This window comes from Pogona vitticeps, chromosome 5, assembly GCF_051106095.1.
Source record: "Pogona vitticeps strain Pit_001003342236 chromosome 5, PviZW2.1, whole genome shotgun sequence".
Lineage (NCBI taxonomy): Eukaryota > Metazoa > Chordata > Lepidosauria > Squamata > Agamidae > Pogona > Pogona vitticeps.
Window position 1 is genome coordinate 52,690,330 of NC_135787.1, and position 24,596 is coordinate 52,714,925.

The following is a 24,596-nucleotide window of genomic DNA, read 5'->3' on the forward strand; positions in this document are numbered from 1 at the left end:
TGCAATCCACAGAATACAAAAGAAGAGAGAGAGAGAGAGAGAGAGAGACCCCTGAATATTTTTAGCTCAATGTTTTGTCAGATAATAATGAACTCTTAGGAGAGGCACTTTCAGAATGAAAAAGCCGCACAAGTACTGGGAAACCACCAATCAATGGCATCACGCCAAAGAAACCACTGACTTTTGGAGTACCAGAAGGCCAGACTGGAACTCCAGAAGAACTGGATTTGCTACTGTTGGGGTTAGGAGGAGGAGGAGGGCAATCGGCCAGATTTCTTCTTCTCTTATCTATTCATTTCAGCCAAAAAAAATATGGTTGAAATGAGGGCCTATTTATCTTCAATGATGCTGCTATCTACCCAGATCTGACAGGTTTTAGGAGGGGCAACAAGGTAGCTTATAACTTGGAAAAAGACACAAGGAACTAAAGGTCATACAGGGGTGACATGAACCACCTGGAGACACTGAGGGACTATTTAATGGAGATGGCCTCCCCTCAAGGAAGGCAATGTGAGCCTCTGGAGCCAGACATGTGATAGGCCTGCACAAAGGACTTGTGAGTAGTGATAGGATCCCCTCCATAAACCACATAATTGACTGAACCCCTCAATAAACCTTTAACCAAGTAGAGTGCCTTCATGATCAATCCCACTGCCCCCGTCAACATCTCCTGCCCACAGAGCTGAGGGACACCACTTCTCCATTCACATCAGAAAAAAGTTCCAGAATCTCCCAGCCAGCGTTGTCCCTACAAAAAAATAACTTCTCAAGATCTGCTCATTCAACATTCCCTACTAAAAATGAAGAGCATGACAAGGGCCCTCAAACCATCACAAAATTAACACTCTAGCTCCTACTTGGTTAGCATTTTTTTAAAAAAAAAATAAGCCAACACTGACATAGTTGCATATTAGGAATATTCACTGGAATATCTACCTGTTGTAAAAATTTTAAGGTTTCCGTCTTCCAGCAGACATCAATGTCCCTAACCTGAGCTCTCTGTGAAAGAGGCAAATGGTGTAGAAAAACCACACTGAGGCAATACAGCCTCATAAGATCTCCAGCTTCTTCCATGGTTAATGCTGAGTTCACACTTTTCTTTAAAATGAAGAGAAAGAAATTGAGAGACAGAGAGCATGAAGCACATCCTACAATTTGCATTTTAAAAGAAAATTTCTCCTGTTCCAGGCTTTCAGCTTTCATGCTGCAAATATACATACATGAATGAACTGTACTGGGGAAATATATGGCCTTCCAGAAGTTCTGATGCCCATGATCTATCACCATCTGCTATGTTAGTTTCAGCAGATGGAAAACACATACCAAACAAAACTTGGAAAGGCTGTCATTCCCCATTCCTTCTATACTGAAGAAGCAAGAACGACAGGTTACCCAACTGTAATTGTAGTTCTTCGAGGGGACCTCTGTGATTCACATACTTGGTGATCCACGCCTGTGCAGAGCCTCATCAGAAAATTCTAGAGCTTCTGCGGTAGCAAAAAACACATTAGAATAGACCCCTACCTCTCCATATAAGTACCTTGGTGCCAAGACTCTCCCTTCAGTTGTGTCAACCGCGGCAAAAAAGAGCTGCATGGCATAACAGTGGGGAAGTCGGGTGGAATGTGTGAATCACAGAGGTCCACTCAAAGAACTACAATTACAGGTGGGTAACCTGCTATATGTTCTTCTTCGTGGTCTCTGTGAATCACACCCTGGGTGACAGCAAGCGGTCTTACCTGGAGGCAGGGTGTCACACCAAAGTAGAAGCTAGAACACCATGTCCAAAGGCCGCATCAGCTTTCTGCCGAATGTCCAGTCTATAGTGAATGTCTGATGACAGGTTGTGGAGAAGTGGGAACCAGAGATGCCGCAGCCACCAAGGGGCTATGACAATGGCATTGGGTTTGTCTTGTTGCAGGTGGACTACTACCTTGTGGAGGAGTGAAAATGGTGGATAGACCCCAGTAAGGGTCCTGGGCCAACAGCTGATGAACACATCCACGGGAGCATTCGCCAACTCCCGCGAAGGAGCAAAAGCATTTGCACTTCCGATTCTGATGGGATGCAAACAGATTGAGAGTTGTTTCGTCCTACTGCCTGCAAAGGAGGAGGAAAATTGACTGGTCCTATTCCCATTCGTGAGCTTGGGAGTTTGTGTGGCTGAGGAGGTTTGCCAGGTAGTTGTCTTGGCTGGCTATGTATAGAGCTGTGAGGCAAATGTGGTGTGACAGGCACCAGAGGTTGACTGCTAGATAGAGAAGACTTGGGGAGTGGGTGCCACCCTGTTTGAGGATGTAGTACATGGCCGTAGTATTTTTGGTGACAATCTGTACCATCTCGCTGACAAGAAGGTTTCTGAAGGCCTTGCATGCGTTTATCACTGCCAGTAATTGTAATTCATTTATGTGGAGTGACTTTTCTTTGTGAGACCATTTGGCATGTATCTTGAAGGATTTGCAGTGTGCCTCCCAGCCTGTAAGGCTGGCGTCGGTCATGACCTGTATTTGAGGATGCGGTAGTTGAAACAGTCGTCCTATTGTGAGGTTTAGAGGAAAACGCCACCATGCAAGTTGGGAGGCAATCTCTCGAGTGACCTTCAAAAGAGTGTGAGGAGGGTCTGTCAGAGGGTTGAAGAGGGCAAGAAACCATGACTGGAGAAATTTCATTTTCAGGTGTACGTGTTGTACAACAGATGTCATAGATGCCATGGGACCTAGAATGTGCTGAACGGTTAAAGTGGGTACAAGAGTATGAGGAGTGAAGTTGCGAAACAAAGTCACTAAGCTGTGTTGCTCACAGCCGATCTCTTCTTTTGATGGGCCAGTCCCGTCAAAGGGAAGGTCCTCAATGCGCGCCCATGCATCCCCAGCGAGGCCAGCTGTTCTTAGCCAAGAGAAACACTGAAGAGCTACAAAGGTAGCCATGGATTTAGCTGTTGAATCAACAGTGTGTCTAGCTTATAGCATTTGCTGCCTGGCAACAGATAGGCCTTCTTGTTGGAATGTTTGGGTGAGCACATTTTTGTCTTCTAGTAAGGCTTCAACAAAGGTGGACATACAGTCGTGCCTCACTTAACTATTGCCTTGCTTAATGAGGAAATCGCTGTACGATTAGGTTTTTGTGATCGCTGCAAACAGCTGATCGTTGGGTTTCAAAATGGCCACTGGCTGAAGAAAATGGCCCCCACTGTTTTCTAGGATGGATTCTTCACTTTACAGGCACCAAAAATGGCCGCCGTATGGAGGATCGCTGCACGAGCAAGTATTCAACCCATTGGAACTCACTGAACAGTTTTCAATGCGTTTCAATGGGTCTTTTTTTTCACTTGATGTTTATGCTCTACAGCGATTTCGCTGGAATGAATTAACGTCAAGCAAGGCACCACTGTATTATCCCAAAGGAAATGCAGATAAGCGCCCTTAGCTCCTTGATAATTAGCCACTTGCATGGTGAAAGCAGCAGAGGAGTAAAGCCATCTGCCCATAGAGTCGATTCTCCTACTGTCCTTATTGGGTGGTACAAGGGCTTGGCAATGTTGAGACCAAGATTGTGAGGTCTCTACAAATATCAAGTTCGGAGCTGGTTGCTTCTGAAGAAAAAGCGCTCCAGGATTGTGGACTCAGTAAACATTGTCAATCTGTTTCAACATCAAATGGGATGAAACTGGCTTTGTCCATGATCGTTGTGCAGTGCTGAGAAGAGATGGTAACACAGAAATATTAACCGGAGTGGTTGTATCATTGGAGATTGGAACATAGAGGTGATCTTCTAGCTCAGTTGTAGGTCTGTGGATCTGGAGGTCCAGAGATTCGGCCATACAGTGGGGTCTCTACTTAAGAACTTAATCCGTAATGGAAGGTGGTTCTCAAGTGGAAAAGTTCTTATGTAGAATCTGCATTTCCCATAGGAATGCATTGAAAACCATTTAATCCGTATCTGCTCTTTTCCGTCCATAGAAACTAATGGGAAGCTGCTATTCCGCCTTCTACCACTAGAGGGGGATTTTTTCTTTTTTTCCCCTTAGGTCAGGGAACAGTGTTAAAAGCACTTCTGACGAAGCTAATTTTGAAGCAATGGACTGAAAACCAATTAATCCGTTCTGGCTGTTTTTTTTATGTAGAGGTGCGTTCGTGCATTGAAGCATTAGTTCCCATAGGAACTAATGCAAAGCTGATTAATACGTACTCTACCACTAGGGGGAGAACTTTTTTTTAACCTAAGATGACCTAAGGTTAAAAAAAGAGCAGCAAAGTTTTTTTTCCTGTTCTTATCTGGATTTTTGTTCTCAAGTAGAAGCAAAATTTAGCAAATGGAGCTGTTCTTAAGTGGAATTGTTCTTAAGTAGGGACGTTCTTAAGTAGAGACCCCACTGTACACTACATCAGTTGTGCATAATTCTGAAAATCCTCTGCCGGAGATGGGGGGTCGGCACCTGCGAGGTCAAACGGAGAAAGATAGATGGAGTTTGTGGTCTGGATCCCTGATCTGAGTATTCAGGATCACGTCAGGAGTCAGCAGAGTGCTGATCAACCTCAGTGTCAAGAGGCTGTGAATCATAATATTGATGCTGATGACCTGACACCAGTGGAGGTGGTATGTCCATGGACATCTGCCGACATCGATGTTCATCGACCAACAGCAACATTAATGGAGTGTCCATGGACATAGGTTGATATCCTGGGTCTTTGGTACGATAGTCAATGTCGTAGTGATGATGGACTCAGGGCTTGGATAGGTGCTGAGGGTCATTGATCGGTAATGGAGCTGATGGGTCATCCGTGGACCAAGATGGATATCAGAGCCTGTATTCCGATGGTGATGGAATGGAGATTGTTGCCGGGGCAGTAGACGTATTGAATAAACAGATGCTGGGGATGCGGAGTGGTCTCGATCCCCCTGAAGAGCTGGAAAATATTGGCTACTGGGGCTGCAAAGGCCTCACAAGTCAAGGTATGTTGCTTGAATGTCTTGGGCCTTTTAAGTGCCAAATAGTAAATAGTCTGATGCCCTAGAGGATCCTGATGGTAAGATCGCTTTGACACTGAGGGCGATCAAGACTGTGGTCTCTGGTGTAATACTGCCGCCGAACTGGGCAGAGTAACTGGTTGAGCGGTCTTGGCAGATTTTCTAGTAGAGCACTGATCGGGGCAAATGGCTACCAGATGAGAGTGCTGAGCATGAGTCGATGTCACATGCGATAATGGAACATTCACCTCGTATAAATATTGCACTTGATGGTATACCAGAGGCCGTGGTGGTAGGCCTGGTGCCACCAAGTAAGGCATAGTATCCGGCTGTGGCTCAGACTCTGCTCTGTCAGGCGAACCAGCCATAGAAAGGTTGCTGGGAGAAACGGATTGTTGGGGGCTCGCAGGAGAGGATGTAAGCTGGTCCACTCATTCTTCCCATTCAGGTGATTGAGAACATGGTTGATGGGATGAAAGTCCATCATCATCAGAGGGTGAACCCACAGAAATTAGGTCACAGGACTCCAGGAGCTGCTGAGGAGCGATTGCAGGGACTTTGGACTTAAGTGGCTTGGTTCTCTTAGGCGGTGAAGGTTCTGGAACTGAAGAAGGTTCAGGGAGCAGTTTTCTTTTTGTGGAGGACTTCGATGTCGAAGGTTTCAACATTGAGTGTTTAACCTTGTGTCCCTTAGAAGATTTTGATGATGTTCATGGGGCACTGGAGTGTGATGGTGTGGCTGAAGGACACTGCTTTGAGGTTTCTGAAATGGCTTTTTCCACAGCCTTAGCTTGAGAGGTGGTTTTGCAAGCAGGCTGAGCCATGATTTTTGATGGCTGGAGGGACTGTTCCCAAAGACAGAGCTTAAACCTAGAAAGACAGGTGCGGAGGACTCCACAATTAAAGTTCTTACAGTGAGGGCAAGAAGAGATTTGGTGTGCCTCACCTAAGTGAAAAAGACACTTAGTGTGGCTGTCGGAAAGCAGGATTTTATTATCGCAGACCACACAGTGTTTAAATGGGCCTAAAGGGGCCATGAATAGCAAAAAAAAAAAAAAGTAGAAAAATGGAAAATGCATGAGGTGGGGGTGTGCTTCAGGCAAAAGCCAGAGCAAAACGAGAAATAAACATTCTTATATATATAGGTTAATAATAATAAACTATAAAAAGAAAAGGAATCAAGAGTAAGACTCTCTTGGTGCCAATGTACTTATACGAAGGGGGAGGGGTCTATTCTAATGTGTTTTTTGCTACCACAGAAGCTCTAGAATTTTCCGACGAGGCTCCACACAGGCGCGGATCACCCAGGGTATGATTCACAGAGGCCATGAAGAACTGCTCCCTTAATTTGGGCAGCAAACCTGATTGGCATCAATTGACAAATTTCAAGTTAAAGCCATCATTGGCATAAAGGCTTTGCCTCTCCAAATCTCGATCTGAGTAGGACTAGGATACTTCCTGCTTTATACCTTGCTTTCATACATATAACCCCCCCCCATCACTCTGTTTTGAGGAACAAATACTATTCAGTCATCACCTACCCAGCTATTAATAATGTGCTTATCGAAAAACCTCTACTCTCTCCCCTCTGTCATCTTTCTCCATGTGGAGGATATGAAGAGAAGAACTTCCTACTCTCATGTAGGTTCTGCAAGCACACATGTAGTGCAATAGCCAATGTCCTTACCTATTTCTTAAACTGCAATAATTCACAGTTGAAATTTAATGTCAACAATGTTGTGCCAATGGGAATAACAGTGGCCACTAAAACATTACACAATTGACACAAATACTTTCCAAAGACAACTGATCATTCAAAAATGTCTACGAAATTCATTGGGACTTAGGCGTACTGACATACAGAGCAATCTCATTCAACCCTCTTCCTCAAAGGGACAATTCAAATATAATAGTCAGTGAAGACACCTGGGTGTACCAACACTATACATCAAATTCAAATTGGATAGAAACCTATCCAACCAGATAAATAGTTTGTGTCAAACAGCAGCACAGAGTTGTGGTAGCTGCTAGTGTTGGCATAGTAACTTTGAGTCAAAGAAAGACAGATAAGTGGCTTGGTAATAATTATGAAAGTACTGTTCATCTTGAGAAGAAAATTCAAATACATACAGGATTAGTAACTGGGACAATTAGACATGTATTCGTATTCCTGGGGATATGAATAGTGGCACCACAGGGGCCCAATCCCTCCCCCCAGAACCAGCTGGTCCATTCACCAGTCACTGTGCAACACTGACATCCTTTGTTGTCAGGCCAATCCGGGGTGGGGGAGGCAGCTCAGCTGGCACTTCTCCGCCTCCTTGCACAACTGACCACTCTAGTGAGAAGGCAAGATGGGATGTCTCCTTGCTCGGGTGATGAGTAGTCAGCTGTGTGGGGAGGCAGGGAATTGTGGGTCTGACTCCCCCCTGGATTGGCATGACAATGACAATGAAGGACCCCAGCACTGTGCAGCGACTAGTGAGTGAACCTGGCAGGTCCACTAAGGATACAGTCCTGAACAAATATACTGGAGACTAAGCCCTACGGAACACTGTTCTCAGTTACAATTTATTGTAGTGCTCAACAAGTTCTTACCAGTTTTGTAGAAGTATTTTGGCTTTCTAATACCTGCTTGTGCATTTCCAAGACAAGTGAACAGCTGATGATACAGACAACATACCGGATATCTTCATTTTTTTCTTGGAATTCGATGAGTTTTTTAGAAACCTAGCATTTCAAATACAAAAATAATGGTAAATTTTTTTCTTTAGATGTAACTGAAAAACTAGATTTTCAAAAAATCAGAGGCTTGCATGACTTGTTCATGTGTGGATAAGTTGAAGTTACTCTATATTGTATTTCTTCTTTTGACATCTCTTTCACAGTCCAGCATAACTGCTAACAAAAAAACTTCCCAAAATATAGATTTTTATCCTTGCACTACCCAGGTAATACAGGGTTGTGTCCCCTTATCTGTGGGATCAGTATCTGCTGAATCTGCAGTCTCAAAATATTAAAATAATTTTGAAAATGCAAAAAAAAAAAAAAACCATATGCGTTACAAAAACTGGACATAGAGGGAGCCAGAGAGTGCGCTATGAAGAATACTGTACATAGCATGGTCTCTGGTTGCTTCAAGCCTGTCCACTTGCATGTTTTATCCTGCCTGCGGGGTTTACCCATTGGTAAAAAAACAACAACAACAAATAAGCGGCTTTGAAAGCAATCTGCCCTGGAGATGGGGCATCTCTGGGTCAGCATTTAGGGTGGACTGGCTTTGCATTAATGTGGGTGCAAGTGTGTGCAGAGCATCAGCAAGCAGTTCAACATGCAGGTGAGCTGCCCTCTTGAGGTGGAGGCAGCCTCTTTGCTCAGCCTTCCCTTCAAGTAACTGTTGTGTGGATCAGCTGGAGAACTGGAGTTCCTTGCAGGCACCGTTGTCCCAATGGTGTAGCATGGGTTGCCAGCCCCCCTGGGCAACATATGGGGGGCAGGAGAAGCTCCTGGGGTAGTGCCATGAAGCGGAGCTGCTTGAGAAAAAGGGGCACCAAGGGAGAGAGCTGCTGAGGAGATGCCCTCTCCATTGAGATGGGCCAGGCATGGCAGTGCATCTGTCCATCCTGCCAGCCTTCATGGCTTTTTGCCTCGGTTGCCTGCAGTGCCTTCCCCACTCAGTCTTCTCAGCTGTGGCTCCAAAGTGAAACTGAGGCAATGCCAAGTGGCCACTCCAGATTGACTGTGGAGGTAAGAACAGAGGTGGACCTGGCTGAGAGGGGCAGAGTGATCCTTTGGTTTCCCCCATTGCTGCTGTACCCTTACTGCCCTACCTGCTCAGGGTCAGTTGGCAAAGCTGCACTGGCCCAGGCCCCTTCAGAGCTGGCAGGCATGGATTGGGGTGCAGCTAAAATCACTTCCCCCCCCCAACTTGAAGACCCCCGAACAGATGGGCACAGGTGGGGGAGTGCTGAGATGCCGGAATCCCCACTAGACGGGAGCAGGGACAGCTCTGCTGTGCCACTCCTGGCTGCTCCCCCACTGCTGCAATGGAGGCGATGGCAGAGCTAGCAACCGCTGCATGCCCCTTCCTCACAAAATGTTTTAGGCCAGGAACTGCAGCCCCTTGGCAGGGAAGATGTAGGACAGCCTGCATGGAGAGAGCTCGTGTGGGCTGGTGGTGGTGCTGTGGAAGGGATGGGGCAGTGGCAGGGGGGGGTGAACAGAAAGGGGCAGAGAAAGAGACAGGAAGAGACCATCTCAGGCCAACAAGCCCACCAGACCTCTGTATCCCTAAGAATATTGTGCTCAGGGCCACACTACAACGTTGCTTTGTCCCAAGGGGTTGCCTTCACCTTCAGTTATCGGTGAGGGTGAGAAGAGTGCTGTCTTCTGTATTTTTCAGCATCCGTGGGGTGGGGTGGGGGGTTTGGAACCAATCCCATGTGGATATGGTGGACCTACTGTAGTTCCTTCACATCTTTCTGACAGTAATGAAGCCCAGATTCACATCTGGTATGGACAGATTACAAAGACATACCACTGTATCTACAGTACTGTCATTCATTTGAGCTCCTGACCTGGTCACTTAAAAATAAAGAATATCTGCCTTTTCCTCTTTCTTTCTTACTTAATGTTTTCTTTCCACTTCATAATTTATTAAAATTATTATTTTCCCTACCCTCCTTTAGAATGTCTTAATCCAATTGTTACATGAAACCACCAGAGACTTAAATCTTCATCATGCTTTCTATATATTTTATACATATTAGAAATACTAAATAATGATGATGATGGCCATGGTGGCAACATAATGCTAATTATGGTATATACAGAAATAAATATTACCTTTGCTGTCAAAGTGTTCAGACTTGGACATCCAGAAAGAGAAACACATATTTTTATATTGACTTCCTTCAAGTATTTAATCAGTGTTTCATAGTAACGTTTTACCATTGCTTCACGCTGAAAAGGAAAAATAATAATACCAGATCAGCCAGCCAAAGTTAGCACTTTCTCATCTTGTTGAATTTGTCACAAACCAATTCACTGTTTTGTTCTTTATTACTATTACTGCCATCATTGTCATCATTATTCATCAATAAAATTAAAACAACCATTTTGTTCAAGCCTGTATAAATAAAGTGCAATGATTGCCTAAAACACTGCCTTTTGGCTCAGCTCTGCTTCTCACCACAGAATGTTAGGCACTGGAGGGAGAGAGCGCCATCTTTGTGTAGTCTTCTCCAAACAACTGGGAATCGAAATGGACTACATTCTCCAGTTCACTGAAGAAGCCTACATGACCACGACCATAGTGATTTTTAAAACTCTTGAATAACCAAACAAAGTATCCTAATTAATCAGGGAGGAAATATTTATCAATCCTATTATAATAATAATATTGGTATGCCTGTTGTATATATTCAAGACTACTTTACTCAGACCTAAATCTAATGCTACACTGCTGCCAGAGTGCCAGATTGTCAGAGCTGTATTCCCCTTCTTTCCCACAAAAACTTTTATGAAGCCCAAAAGTTTTCTAGCCTTCTCATTTTGGTGTGCTGAGGGAGGTTGAAGTGGGAGTGAGGTTCCTCTGGAGTCAGAAACAGCTCTGTCAGAAAGATCAACCATAGTTCCCAGTTTAGGAAATTCCACTTCCTAGTACTATTATTTCAATTTATACAAAACATTTCAATTTTCAAAAAAGGATTTTTACAGCATGCTATCTGTACCTTAGGGAGAAGAAACATTTACCTTGGAAAATACTTGTTAACTAAAGCACATTTTTCAAGAAAAACACAAGACAAAATTGGAAAGAACTCTGGATCCCAAGGACTTCCTTGAACAAACATAATTCATCCACTTTACTAAAGCTGCTTTTGAATCCAGTCAGTGCATGGATGGGAAAATGTCATGTAGGTCCACAATGGAAGAAAGATGAGCATTAAAAAGCATTATTGGAAATAATTTGTATGGGAGAATCAGTAGGTGAGACAAATGCTTTTGGTGGTAATTAATCATCACAGACACAAAGGACAGCAGTATGTTGCATAGCTTTACCCACCCAACAGGACTGACTTAGCAAAAGTGGCAGATTGCTACTAATTAGATTTTTTTAAAAAAAAAATTAGGTACACACAATCTTTATACAATATGAAACTGTGCACAACCTGAAGTTTTTTTTTTAAAAAGGAATTCTTTAATTAGCAACAATTGGCTCTAGTCAGTGATGTCACTCCTGTTGCACATGGAAAACTACACAAGAGAATACTGGCCAAATTCCAATAGCTAATATTTATTATTGCTACATATGCTGTTGTGAAACATCTGATTACTTAGTAGGGTTTACAACAGTTGATTCAGTGTTACTAAATAGCTCAGGATGGCAATGAAATCAAAGTACAGTACATTTTGATAAAAACAAATGTTTTTCTTAGTGATGCTTCAAGAACATTCTTGTCACAACATTGCCCTGATCAAAATTAGGGAAACAGAACAGGAAGTATGAATACACTGAAGTGGCAAATACTACCCTCTTCTGACCGTCTGTTAATATAAAAATCAAATCTATGTGATGACACAGAAAATCTCTCATATCAAGACTGGTGCCCGATGGATAATTTCATTAATTTAGTTAGTAGAATTATCTTCATCACTATTCACCTTCTGAAAAAAACATTGATGACGGTGAAAACTGTGGATATGGTACCCGTAGACTCTGACTGTATCTGATTGTAGGCCTGAAGTCAGTACGACATTGATTCTTTTTGACAAGGTCTGCATAATAAATATATGCAGAAAATTGGTCTGCAGTTCATCCAATCCTTCATCAGAGATTATTAAGAAATATGGATAGTTATGTTTCAGAAAATTCTGCCAACTGGAGTCCAAGCAGCTGGTAAACTCAGTGTGTATTATAGCTTTAGTGTTTTTCCTTAGATGGATGATCAATGCAGTACGAAGAGACAGGAGATCAGGGCTTCTGAAATAAAAATATTCTGCATCCTGGAAGAAAAAGATAATGTATATGTAATATTTTGGAACAGATTACAAGAACTGCTGCAGAACCTTCAAAACAGTGAATATTTAAAATGGAGACATGCAAAAGGAAGAGGGAGTTGCAACAGTTCTGAATTGGAACAGGTACTTCTTAATTTGTTCAAAAATGATTCCATGTAAGGATTAAACAGTGACGCATCCAATTTTGCTGCTGTCACTAAGTTATTTAGGTGGTTAAAACTAAAATGAACTGATTCCCCAAAAAACTTTCTCAACTTGGGAACCAAAATTCAGCTTAAGCCCTTGTAAAGGCGTAAACATTGGGTTTCAAAACTGAAACTCCATACAGTATTTCAAACATTGGGCTCTGCTCTGATGGTGATTAAGATTAAGATTTCAGCACTGTCAGAGACAGCTTGATAAAATTTTTGACCCAGTGAGTTGCTGCTGTGAAGAAAACCATTTTAAGTAAGGCATGATAAAGAAAGGAACTGAAAATATTACAGATTTCATGCTGCCAGCACTATGAAGTGTTTTGTGCAGTTCTGGTTATGGCATCTCATAATGATACACTTCAGCTAGAAGAGGTGCAGAGAAAGAGAAAATGTTTTAAGAGGCTGGAACATCATCACTATGAGGAAAGATTGCAAATCTGGCTTGGGAAAATGCAATTCAGGAGAGAAATGATAAGAGGTGTACAAAATTATGCATGGTGTGACAAAAACAATAAGCGAGGTCACCCATGCTGCCTCCTTATGTGGTACCTTTTTTGTGGCCCAATAAGCCCCAGAACATGGGAAGATCAGATTGCATCTTCTCCTTTCCTTCCCAGGCTGCATGCAAGCCCAGGAGGCTCTGTGGGAGCATGGGAGAGCCAGCCAATCCAACAGCCCAATGGAATTACTCAAACACTACTAGTTTCAGCTTTTCTTCAGTCTTGCAAATTAACTTGTGGGCTCTGCTTATTGTTTTTATTGTTGTTTTGATTGCTCACTGGGAGGTAAAAATGGAATTCACTTGCAACTCTGACTACACATGTCTGAACCTTCCATTGCCAAAGAAGTAACATGTTATCAGCAAAGCACTATCTCATCTAATTTGATCCCAAGGAATTAAGGACTGAGCTAAACAGGTGCAGGAGAGAAGACACTGTATCTAAACTCATCAGATTTTTAAAAAAAACTGAAGATGTACAGAAGAGCCTTTTGCCGCTTGTTAATTTAGCAGTACTGCATCAGCAGGCCCTGAATTTTCTGGAATTTTAAAATACTAGTTGAAAACTAATGCTCTGGCAAGGTCAGTGTGTTGGAGAAACTTAGATTAAAATCTCAATTCAGCTGTAAAATTCAGGGAAGAATTAATGGGTCAATCATCACATCTCAGGGCTCGATCATACCTGCCAAAAGAACCCCAGTGATATGGCTGTTATTTAGATTGCTTCATAATTTTTCATTCACATGATGCATGGCCAAGATTTACTCATTTTTCCTGCCATCGGTTTACTTCCAGTTTATTTTCCCCCAACCAGGAGATTGTTTTCTTTCGTACCAATGATGAATCACTTCATTCCTTATCATTTCAGCCGGTGTGAACATTGGGGTTCTGGGCGCTTTGGCCACTTCATGGCCACTGCACTTGTATCCTTTAATTTTTTTTAACAAAGTATAGACAAATCAGTATTAGGATCCACTAATGACAGTGCCACAAAAAGCAACATGAATACATTGCTAACAAGGAGATGGCCTCCCTTCCCTTGTGGGTGAAAAAAGGCTTGAAATTTCCTGCTTTGAGTTGTAAAGAAAGGAGTACTGACATTTTTAAAATCCTGCTCTTCACAATACTTTTGAAGTCTTTCAAAACCCACTTCCTCCTCCTGACACTGTTCAACAGGGAAGATATGCACGGAAGAGGGAAGGAAAAAGGGGAGGAGGAGAGAAACCTTGTACTGTACCACTGTATTTCTGTATTGAAATACCAGCTTTGTTGGGTTTTTTAAGTGCAAAGGAGGGCCTGACTGTCCCAAGAAAGAGTAGAGAAAATGAATCGATACAAAATTAAAGAGCAATGTAGCCTGCTATAACAGTTCAAATAGAAAGAAGTGAATCGATACAGTTAAAAGCAATGTGAACACTCTTGCTAATATATATACATGACTGCTGGAAAAAATGTACCAATACAACAGGCATGGAAAGAATCAGTAGAACTGGGGTTCATTTGGCAGGTGTGATTAGGCCCTCAGTCTATCATCTAATCTCAGTCTACCATCTCACGGAGCTGTTGTGAAGAAAAATGGCAGGAAGAAACGTTCACAACTTGGGTTCTTCCTGGATGAAAACTAGTATCTAATTGAAACTGTAGCAATCATGGCTGAGGCTTAAAGTGCCTGGGCCTTTTGATTAGCAGAGAGCATGAGGACAACATATATCACTCCACCCTGCTTCACCTATTTGTGTGAGCTTAGCTGCAGTCTTTACAGCCCATGGGACAGAAATTATTTTCCCAGCAATAATATATTACTATGAACTATCTTTGTTGCGATACAAAATAATTGTGGGTGGCTTGGTCTAGAATGTGAATTCCTATCCTCCTGCATTTCAAAATTTCTGTTCTGATGGAGTTTAAAACTCATTTGTTGATATGGATCAAAACAGCTGCCTGCCTTTTTGGATTGGGATATGGCTGTGGATGCTGTCAGTGCTTGTAGTTCAAAATGTACGACCACAATACTGGATGTAATGTATATTTCTTAATGAGTCAACAGAAAGGTTTCTCACACGAACACATAGCTGTAGTTTCAAAAGATCTAGCTGTCAATGCAAGCATATAAGGCAAAACTCAAAGGAAAAAATAAAAACTAAAAAAAGACAGAACTCCGTAGCACCTTACAAAATAACTTGTGTGTGTGTGTGTGTGTGTGTGTGTGTGTGTGTGTGTGTGTGTGTGTGTGTGTGTGTGTGTGTGTGTGTGTAACAGTTAATCTTAAAAGTGCCACAGATTTTTGTCCTTTTTATTTTTCATATTTATTTTATTTTTTTCTCTTTGGGTTTTACCTGATGAGAATGCTTTAGGAGATAATTTCAAGGCATTCTGATGGTCAGATTTCACCACTGACTAAACATTCTAATTGAATCAAGTATTTTCAATATCACTGGAAATTAGTTTGTCTTAAAATCTGTTCCAAAGACTGTTATACATTTATCTATCTTATACAGAGAAACAGATCACATATTTTTTTAAAATCAACTTGTTACCTTAAAGAAAACAATGATATATTTTGCTCCTTTCGTTGTTAAATCCAGGAGAAAGCGTTCAACTAGGTAAAAGAAGTGCAAGTTCTGTCCTCGTTGTAATGTTATTTCCTTTGTATAACTGACAAACAGTGAATCACCATCAATGAGGAAAAACTCTGATTCAACGTAGTCATTCAGCAAACTGACATATCTAGAACAAGCACACTGTATGTTAAAACAATCTAGATTAACAGTATATTAACATAATGGCTTTTAAAGTTATGCAGCTCTTTACAAAACATCTAGGATTCCATCTAGATACATCATGGTTTTCATCTCCTTGAGCACTGCCTAGATGCAATATTGAGAGGAATGAGGGGATAATAGACTGAGGCTGAACCCGGGCAAGATGGAAGTCCTACTGGTGGGTGCCTCGGTGTTTGCAGTATGGGTGCTGCCCACTCCTTGGTGGCACTGTTTCCACTAAGGATGAGGTTTGCAGCTTGGGTGTACTTCTGGACCCTATGCTATCAATTGAGTCTCAGATAGTATCTGTGGTCTGGTCCACCTAAGGCGGGTTGCCCTGCTGCGTGTCCCTCCCTTGACACCAGGTCCCTCACCATGCAGGCCCATGCATTGGTAGTCTTGTGATTAGACTACAGCAATGTTCTCTATGTGGGGCTGCTACAGAAACTTCAGCAGGTCCAGAACGTGGCAGCCAGACTACTGAGTGGTATAAAGAAATATCAACACATTTCTCCTACTCTGGCTGCCCTGCACTGGTTACCTGTGCAATTCTGTGTCAGCTTCAAGGTGATGATGTTAACTTATACGGCTCAAAATGGTTTGGAACCTCAATACCTGGCAGAATGCCTCCTTCCGATTAAATCTGCCCATCCTGCACAATCCTCCCAGGCTGGGCGGTTGAGAGTATTGACCACAAGAGAGGCCCCCACGAGAAAGTGAGGACTAGAAACTGGGCTTTCTTGGCAGCCACCCACCAACTTTAGAACAGCCTCCCACCCAAAATCTACCTGGCCCCTTCACTGGGAATTTTAAGTGATGGTAAATAATATAGATTTTTTAGACAGGCCTTTCCAGACCTTTAACATAGAATCATAGAAAAGTGAAGGCAGAAGGAGCCTACAAGGTCATCAAGTCCAAACCCCTGCTCAATGCAGGAATATAATCACTGCATATCTGCCAGGTGATTATCTACATTTTTCTTGGATGCCTCCAGTGCTGGAGCACTCACCAAAACCCGAGGTAACTGGTTCCACTGTCATACCGCTCTAACAGTTACGAGGTATTTCCTGATATTCAACCAAAATCTGGCTTTCTTTAACTTGAGCCCATTGTTGTGTGTGCTGCACTCTGAGATGATCGAGAACAGATTTTGCCCCTCCTCTGTATGATAGCCTTTCAAATATTTGAAAAGTCCTATCATATCACCCCTCAGCCTTCTTTTCTCAAGGCTAAACATGCCCAATTCTTTCAGCTTTTCTTCATAAGGCTCAGTTTCCGCCCCCCTGATCATCCTTGTCACCCTCCTGTGAACTTGTTCCGATTTGTTAACATCCTTCTTGAAATGTGTTGTGTCCAGAACTGGACACAATACTCAAGGTGAGGCCTAACCAGTGCTGAATAGAGGGGGACTAGCACCTCACAGGATTTGGAATGTATACTTCTATTAACACCGCCTAAAATAGCATTTGCCTTTTTTGCAGCCACATCACACTCTTGGCTCATTTTTAGATTGTGATCTATGACAATTCCTAGATCCTTCTCCCTTGAAGTTTTCCTCAACCAGGTATCTCCCATCTTGTAATCGCCCAATTGGTTTCTTTTTCTGAGGTGCGGTACTTTGCAGTTATCCTTGTTGAATATCATTCTGTTGCTTTTGGCCCAGTGCTCCATCCTATCAAGGTCATTTTGAATTTTATTTCTGTCTTCTAGTGTACTAGCTATTCCTCCCAATTTCGTACCATCTGCAGATCTGACAAGCATTCCCTGCACTCCCTCATTGTGAACTTCAACAAGAAATTAAACTTGCCAGTCCAGTTAAAAGCCTGATATGGACTAATTTGCAATTATGTCAACACATTATATAATACTGATTAAATTGAACAAAGTGTCTCCTTTGGCACTCAGCTTCCTGACTGATGATTGCCCAAGTTGTCTGTGACACTAGAGTAGTTAAGTCACTCACAACTATTCGATATGATCAACCAATGACTTCAAGAAAGATAGATATGCAGAGTGATCAGAAGTCAAACAGGAAGTTTTACAAGATTTCCATGGGACTTCAAATTTGAAGAACTGTCACTGAATCTTAATCTTTCATACTTACTGAGCAGTTGGTATTTCTTCCTTGCAAATTAAATCAGTAATTTCTGCCATGCATATTGGTAGAGCTGGAAAAAAAACATAGGGGCATCTTAGAATTATTCTTCACATTACTTGCTTTTCCATTAAGATCCTTGAGGAGGAATAAAAATCATGTGCAAAACTATTCAGATTAAGTTTTTGTGCAAGTTTGGATGTTTGTTTGTGAAGAAGTATGTCTTATCTGAAGGTATGGGAACCACAAGGTACTACAGTGTTGTTTATTACTCAAAGTTCCAGCTGCATGTCGAAGCAAAATTTTTCTACTAGACCTGGTCGTAACTCGAAATGGTTGTATGTCAGGACGTTCTTAAGTCGAGGCACCACTGTACTATTGAAATGTGTGGTTGATTAACCTTACCCCACTCCAAACAACTCAACAGTCAAGGTTAATAAACTTTCACCTTCCTCTCTTGAATGTCCTTGGTCAGCTATTGCAATTGCTTAAACTGTCTTTCCTGAAGGAAGCAGCACAGCTGAATCAAGGCTGGTTCAGTCACCATATCAGGATCCTTCTTCCTGCTTTCAAGCGCGAGCCTCTGTCTGGACTCAGCTCTGTCGAAAACCCTAGAGTCCTCTGGGGTTAGTCTTTTTATCTAGAAAGGGCAGATGAGGCCCAAAGGAGGACTACCTTTTGATGTGTATCCTGCATATATTGTGGGGTCAGCTACTTCCCCACTACACTCTACAACATTGGCCCAACTCTCCTCTTCCTCTCCCCCACCAAATGCCCTGAGTACATCCTTCATCTCCTTTTTAGCATACACTTGATGGGAAAACTCCTTGGTGGGATTTTTCCCCACCTTCCCATCCCTTCTGTTTTCATCTTACCACTTTGTTTCAGGAGAGTGGTCACACATGGTTAATATCCTGGAGAAGTTTTCGAAGAGGTACCCATGTTAATCTGTGCAAGCATATCAAGCAAAATCCAAAGAAAACAAGACAGAACAAAACAAAACAAAACAAAAAAGACAAGAACACGTGGCACTTTGAAGACTATTATATTTTAATTTGAGCTTTCGCGGACACTTCCACTTCTTTAGACATCTGGAATAAAAACAAATACAGAATCAAATACAGATACCCTTTATTCCTGTTACTGATCACAGTTGGTCTTCACAAACCCCCCTCTTTTTTGCTTTTGCTTGGTTATCTGTTTTCTGTCTCTTGTGGGGAAGTTTGCAATAGAACTTAAAACCAAACATAGGGCACACGCATCTGAAGAAAATGGACTTGATCCATGAAAGCTCACAATAAGTCCACTTCTTCAGACATGTTTGGCCTATGTTTGGTTCTATTGCAAATATTCCCACAAAATACAGAAAACAGATAATCAAGCAAGAACAAAAAAAGGGAGGAGGGCGGCTGGTGGTATTGTAAAGACCCAGTAACAGGAATAACACCAAATATAGGCCATAAATTACTGCATGTGAGATTTAACCACACATCCAAGACTCTTAAAGGCAATGAATGTTTTACTTCTGAATTCTGTATTTCATTCTGTATTTCAATGTATTCCATTTGTCTGAAGAAGCAGAAGATGGGCCAACAAAACCTCACATTAAAATTTAATAGTCCTTAAGGTGCCACGTGTTTTTGTCTTTGTTTTGTTATTTGGATTCTGCCTGTTATCCTGGAGAAAGGATTTGCCCCATGCCCATCATATATCCTTAGCAGGGACTCATGGAGTGTGCCCAAGCAAAAATACTCACAGACATTTTTAAGTTCACAAAGAAAAAAATTCTAGAGATGTCACTACCCCCAAGAGAGTAAAAACCCCAGGAATGAATCCAAGGATGTCATGCAACAAAGGCAACATAGGAAATTCACAGTGATTCTCTGCACTGTAATTTCAGTAACACAAAGGAATGAAAGTTCACATTTAAAATCTCTGTCTATATGCAAAGTATCATGACCCTTCATACCATTTTGCCCTCTACAGAAAACAAGAACTCAGAGGGGAAAAGAAACTTTGAGCACAGACTCACCAGAGTTCCCTTCTTCCCTGCATTACTTTGCCTTATCTCAATTTAGTTTCCAATTAAATGCTTTGGGAATGGGTGGCTGATCACTGAGAAGAGAAAAATTTAGTGTTTCCCTCCACCGCAGGAAAATCTTTGCTGATACCCACACTAGGAAAGTGATGCCTGACAAGGTGGGTCCTATGTATATAACCGTAAAAATGAGAGAGAATCCAGCATCAAACCATTTATCTGACATTAAAGAGCACAGATACAGTTGAAAAGCCATATAGTTACTTACTTGGTTTTTGGAAATCATGCAAATAGGGTTCTTGGGATGCGTCTATCAAGGATACTTGCTCTGTCTTCTTTGCCACTCCAAATGTATGCGAAGAGGCTTCCTCTTGTACCCCACTTGCTTTTGATGCCATAGCTGGTGTATTACTCTTAAAGCTGTTTGGGTATGAGGTACAGTACTATATATTTATATCTAGGCCATTACTCTTTCATGTACCTTGAAATTGCCAAACATACATAGATAATGTTTTATCATTTTGAAATCCTGCATTTTGCATGGCTGTTAGTCTAAGCATTACATCTGAAAATACTTGCACAGTAATTCTACTACAGCACTTTATATTGACATGCAATCCAGCCAGAGAACATTAATACAGTACTGTATTGGGCATTGTAAAAATAACATAATTTAATATCGCCTTTTTTTTTTAAATGTGAAATTAATTATTTGGCCAAAGGGGACTTCTCACTTGTTTCTTCTTGAACAGCCTCACTTGTGAAACCTGGTAACTTACTCCTGAGATTAGGCTAGTTCTGAAAGTGTTCTGTAATATCCTATAAAAGGCAGCCAAAGTGAGAAAAAAAGCAAAACTGTAACAAACAGTACTTCTGCTTCATTGACTATGCAAAAGTCTTTGTGTGGACCACAACAAACTATGGCAAGTTCTTTAAAAAATGGGAGTGCTTGACCACCTTATCTATCTCCTGAGAAATCTATATGTAGGAGTAATCTATATGTAGGACAGGAAGCAACAAAACTAGATATGGAAAACTGATTTGTTCAAAATTGGGAAAGGAGTATGACAAGGCTGTGCTTATTTAACTTATATGCAGAATACATCATGTGAAAAGCAGGACTGGATGAATCCCAAACCAGAATTAAGATTGCCCCTGAGTGCTCACTGGAAGGACGGATCCTGAAGCTGAGGCTCCAGTACTTTGCCATCTCATGAGAAGACTCGACTCACTGGACAAGATTCTGATGTTAGGAAAATGTGAAGGCAAGAGAAGGACGACAGAGGACGAGATCGTTGGACAGTGCCATCGAAGCTACCAACATGAATTTGACCCAACTCCTGGAGGCAGTGGAAGATAGGAGGGCCTGGCATGCTCTGGTCCATGGGGTCACGACTATATGACTAAACAACAACAACTGGGCTGAAACATCCAGGTTTCAGTGGTAGCCAGAAATGTATTTGCAAAGTTACCAGCTGTGCCCATTGCTGGAGAGGTCTGCCACAGAGGTACATTTGGTGGGGCCACAGGAGAGGGCCTTCTCTATTGCTGCTCCCAGACTTTGGAGTTCCCTCTCATGGGGGGGGGGGGGCAGGCTGGCCCCATTTCTGCTTTCCTTCCACAAGCAGATGAAGACCCTTCTCTTTAGGCAAGCTTTCCAGGAGCGACTAGCTGCCTGAGATGAGTTTTTTAAATCGATTGTTGTGCTTTCTTGCTTTTAAATGCCCTTTTGGTATTACTTTTATTTACCATGTTTAATATAATATTTGTTTAATAGTATTGTAATACTTATGCACTTACTGTCTTTAGCTGTTAAATACGGTATTTCTAATGATGCAAGCTGCCTTGGATCCTTTTAAAGGAGAAAAGCATGATTTTTAAAGAAATTAAATGAACAAATATCACGTTTTACACACTTCAGTACACCAGACCAGGTCCCTTAAACTCACAGGGAGGTCCTGGGGTTTTCATGCAATCTTTGTATGTGGTCAGTGGTTAACCAGTGCAGGAGCTCCTTTCATTTTGATAGCCTGGGTTTAGCTCTGAAGGAGCCCTGTGGAAGTTGTGGCATTTCTGTGCCCTGGAGAACTCCAGTGTATCCCTTTAGCTACTAAGAAGGAACCAGGGCATTCCAGCAGTCATTCACTCAGTGGCGATCTACATCCCGTTAAAAACTGCAAATCGTCTTCCCATATCTTTCTATGGTAAAACCGAGATTTATCACAAAGACCCAAATGGGCTGGATTAAAAAGTGGCTACCCTTTCCTCCTGAACCACTTCAAAGGCGATGCTCATAGGACTTTAAATCAGAAATGCAAGGCTCAAACGTCGTGTATCAGCTGCGCGGGAGTTATTTACTATCAGGAAGGTTTGAGCGGGAGTTTCAGAGTGACAAGGAGCTTTCAAATCGATTCCAGGAAAACCTGAGCGAAAGGACCGGAAGACACCCAAAATCTATCTATCCCGCAAAAACAGACATCCGCCACACAGACGAACAAGCGAAGTTCCCGGTCGGCTTTCCCTCACAATGACCCAGCATGGAAGCAAAGCTACGCGCGCGTGTCCATCCCGCTTCGTGAGGCTTATTCATTGACAGCTCACCTTCTCTCTCTCTCTCTGACTTCCAAGGGTGGATATCGGCGAAGGTTCTTCCTCAGCTGTGCTCCTTTAGTCAGTGAGGTGTGAAGCTCACAAGACGACAAGCGTAACTAGAAATTCAATTTATCTGTGACCTGCTGCTTACTTTTCAGTCCTCCCCGAGTATGACTTTCGATTCTTTCTGTCCAGGGATGAAGGACCGGGGCAAGTTAAGTTTCGTTTCTCGGGAGGCAGTATTAAGAGTTGCGAAATGCGACGCGAAAGAAAATCTGACAAGAGGAAAACCCATTTGAAATGGCCTCAAAGGAGTGAAAACGGGCACAAGCTGAACAAGAAATTAAAACCAGAATAGCCTCGTTTGTATGGCGGCCTAACTATGTTTAATGGACCGAAGTATGGAATGCAGGAACCGCTGGAAGAAAGGGGAAAAAAGGCTTCAATCCCCACTCTTTTTAGGTCAGGACTCAGGAGAGTTTCCCCCCTCCCCCGGAATTAACAGGCAGAATTGGGCAAGACTCCTGGGTAGCCCACCCCCCTCAGGAAATATCAATCAAAATCTACCTAAAAGGTACCGTGTTCCCCCTCCCAAGATCATCATGGCTACTGCTGAAGTTGAGCGCTCCAGGAGTTACAAAGTAATATTGGATTTAGGCACCCAAGAACAGGGGCAAATAATGAATTTCTAAGGAGGGGTGGACGACCAATTTGTAGTTCTGACCGATGGCATCAGGCACAGTGGTGGCTCTATTCATGCCCAGCTTGAATGACCCCAGATCACAGCAGGAAGTAATGTTTCTTCATACCTTGGTTTGTCTAAGAAACGCTATTCTTGAAGTGTTTCCTGTCAGCCGCACGCCAGCTTAATTCTATGCTGACTGATTATAAGAGAAAGAAGTTAACATTTTTAGAGAGACTTAGGGTCTACACATAACATACTTTGCTATACTGTAAAGACTTCTTTTGCCTACTTCATGCATACTTTCAATGGTACAGAGGCTTTAGGTAAAGGTAAAGGTTCCCCTTGACATTTAGTCCAGTCCTGTCTGACATTAGGGTGCGACTAGACGTGGAAGGCCGTTACCTTCCCACCAAGGTGGTACCTATTCATCTACTCGAATATTTACATGCTTTTGAACTGCTAGGTCGGCAGGAGCTGGGACAAGTGACGGGAGCTCACTCCTTCTTACGATGGCTGGTCTTCTGACCTTGCAGCACAGAGGCTTCTGCGGTTTAATCCACAGCATCACCATGTCCCTATATTTTATCTACAGTAATCTATATACTTACTTTTGGGTGAAATCATACAGAACTGACCTGAAATTAACTGGAGAAATGAACACTCTTAACAGTTTAAAAACTAAAAGGGTAAGGAGGCTTCTTTCTCCAAGACCCTTTGCCCCTGTCCTCGTAGTTTCCATTATAAAATAAAAGTTTCAAATTTGTAGATAACACTGATTATTCATTTTAAATCTCATCTGTATTATATTTTGTCTAATGATGTTTTGTTTTGTTTGCAGAAATATATAACGAGGTATCTATTTTAGACTGTGACTACATAGTCAAGTACCACGGGATTTGTTCTGCTTATGAAGTAAGGAGGATAGCTCAGTAGCTTTGGTCTCTGACAACCGAGCCAGAGGTTGGGAGTTCAGTTCCCTACTATGCCTTTGTAACAGGGATTGGATTCCATGATCCTTTCAGCTCTGCAGTTCTAAGATAAAATGGATGAATTCAAGTGAGGTTTACTATAGTATATGCATCTGAAGAAGTGAGCCACAGTTTGCAAAAGCTTATGCCAAATTAAACTTGTTAGTCTTTAAGGTGTTACAGTACTCTTAGCTGTGGGGGTTGGGTGGGCCAGCAGGTGTGTGTGTGTGTGATTGCATTCTCCCTTGTATTTACTGTGTATGCCAAGACAATATTGTGAGAAAAGTGAAAACTTTTGTTAACATTATGGGAACGAATTCTGGCATCATTTGTTGACCATATTTTTCTGGGCATTTATTTTCACAGTGGGGGTGGTAGTGTCAACAATACTGCTCTAGTGCTCTCTATAAGTATTGGGATACAATATCTGTTGGTTGCCAGGCAACATGGTACTGGAAGGAACAGTAGAAACTATGGTAAAGGTAAAGGTTCTCCTTGACAATTTGTCCAGTCGTGTCCGACTCTAGGGGGCAGTGCTCATCTCCGTTTCAACCCATAGAGCTAGCATTTTTGTCCAAAGACACTCTTCCGTGGTCACGTGGCCAGCACGACTAGACACGGAACACCATTACCTTCCCACCGTGGTGGTACCTATTTATCTACTGCCATTTTGCATTTTGAATACTTTCGAACCACTAGGTTGGCGAGAGCTGGGACAAACGACAGGGGCTCACTCCTTCGCGTGGATTCAATCTTAAGACTGCAGATCTTCTGA

General features: G+C 42.3%; 1 protein-coding gene across 2 annotated transcripts in view; it reads right to left on the reverse strand.

The window, feature by feature from the left end:
* The window catches only part of LOC110085372 (putative ATP-dependent RNA helicase DDX60), a 133,018-nt gene extending 110,633 nt beyond the window's left edge, over nucleotides 1-22,385 (reverse strand). The window contains exons 1-9 of one of the 2 annotated variants that reach the window (XM_020805478.3): nucleotides 22,178-22,385; nucleotides 21,377-21,428; nucleotides 19,845-19,996; nucleotides 17,548-17,611; nucleotides 15,219-15,408; nucleotides 11,632-11,973; nucleotides 9,814-9,930; nucleotides 7,567-7,698; nucleotides 937-1,098 (exon numbers count right to left, since the gene is read on the reverse strand). In XM_020805478.3, coding sequence (XP_020661137.3) covers nucleotides 937-1,098; nucleotides 7,567-7,698; nucleotides 9,814-9,930; nucleotides 11,632-11,973; nucleotides 15,219-15,408; nucleotides 17,548-17,611; nucleotides 19,845-19,974 — 1,137 coding nt within the window. In that variant the 5' untranslated portion in view covers nucleotides 19,975-19,996; nucleotides 21,377-21,428; nucleotides 22,178-22,385. The remainder of the gene's footprint in view (nucleotides 1-936; nucleotides 1,099-7,566; nucleotides 7,699-9,813; nucleotides 9,931-11,631; nucleotides 11,974-15,218; nucleotides 15,409-17,547; nucleotides 17,612-19,844; nucleotides 19,997-21,376; nucleotides 21,429-22,177) is intronic. The other variant, XM_020805476.3, reaches the window with a different exon arrangement.
* Nucleotides 22,386-24,596: the final 2,211 nt, after the last annotated feature.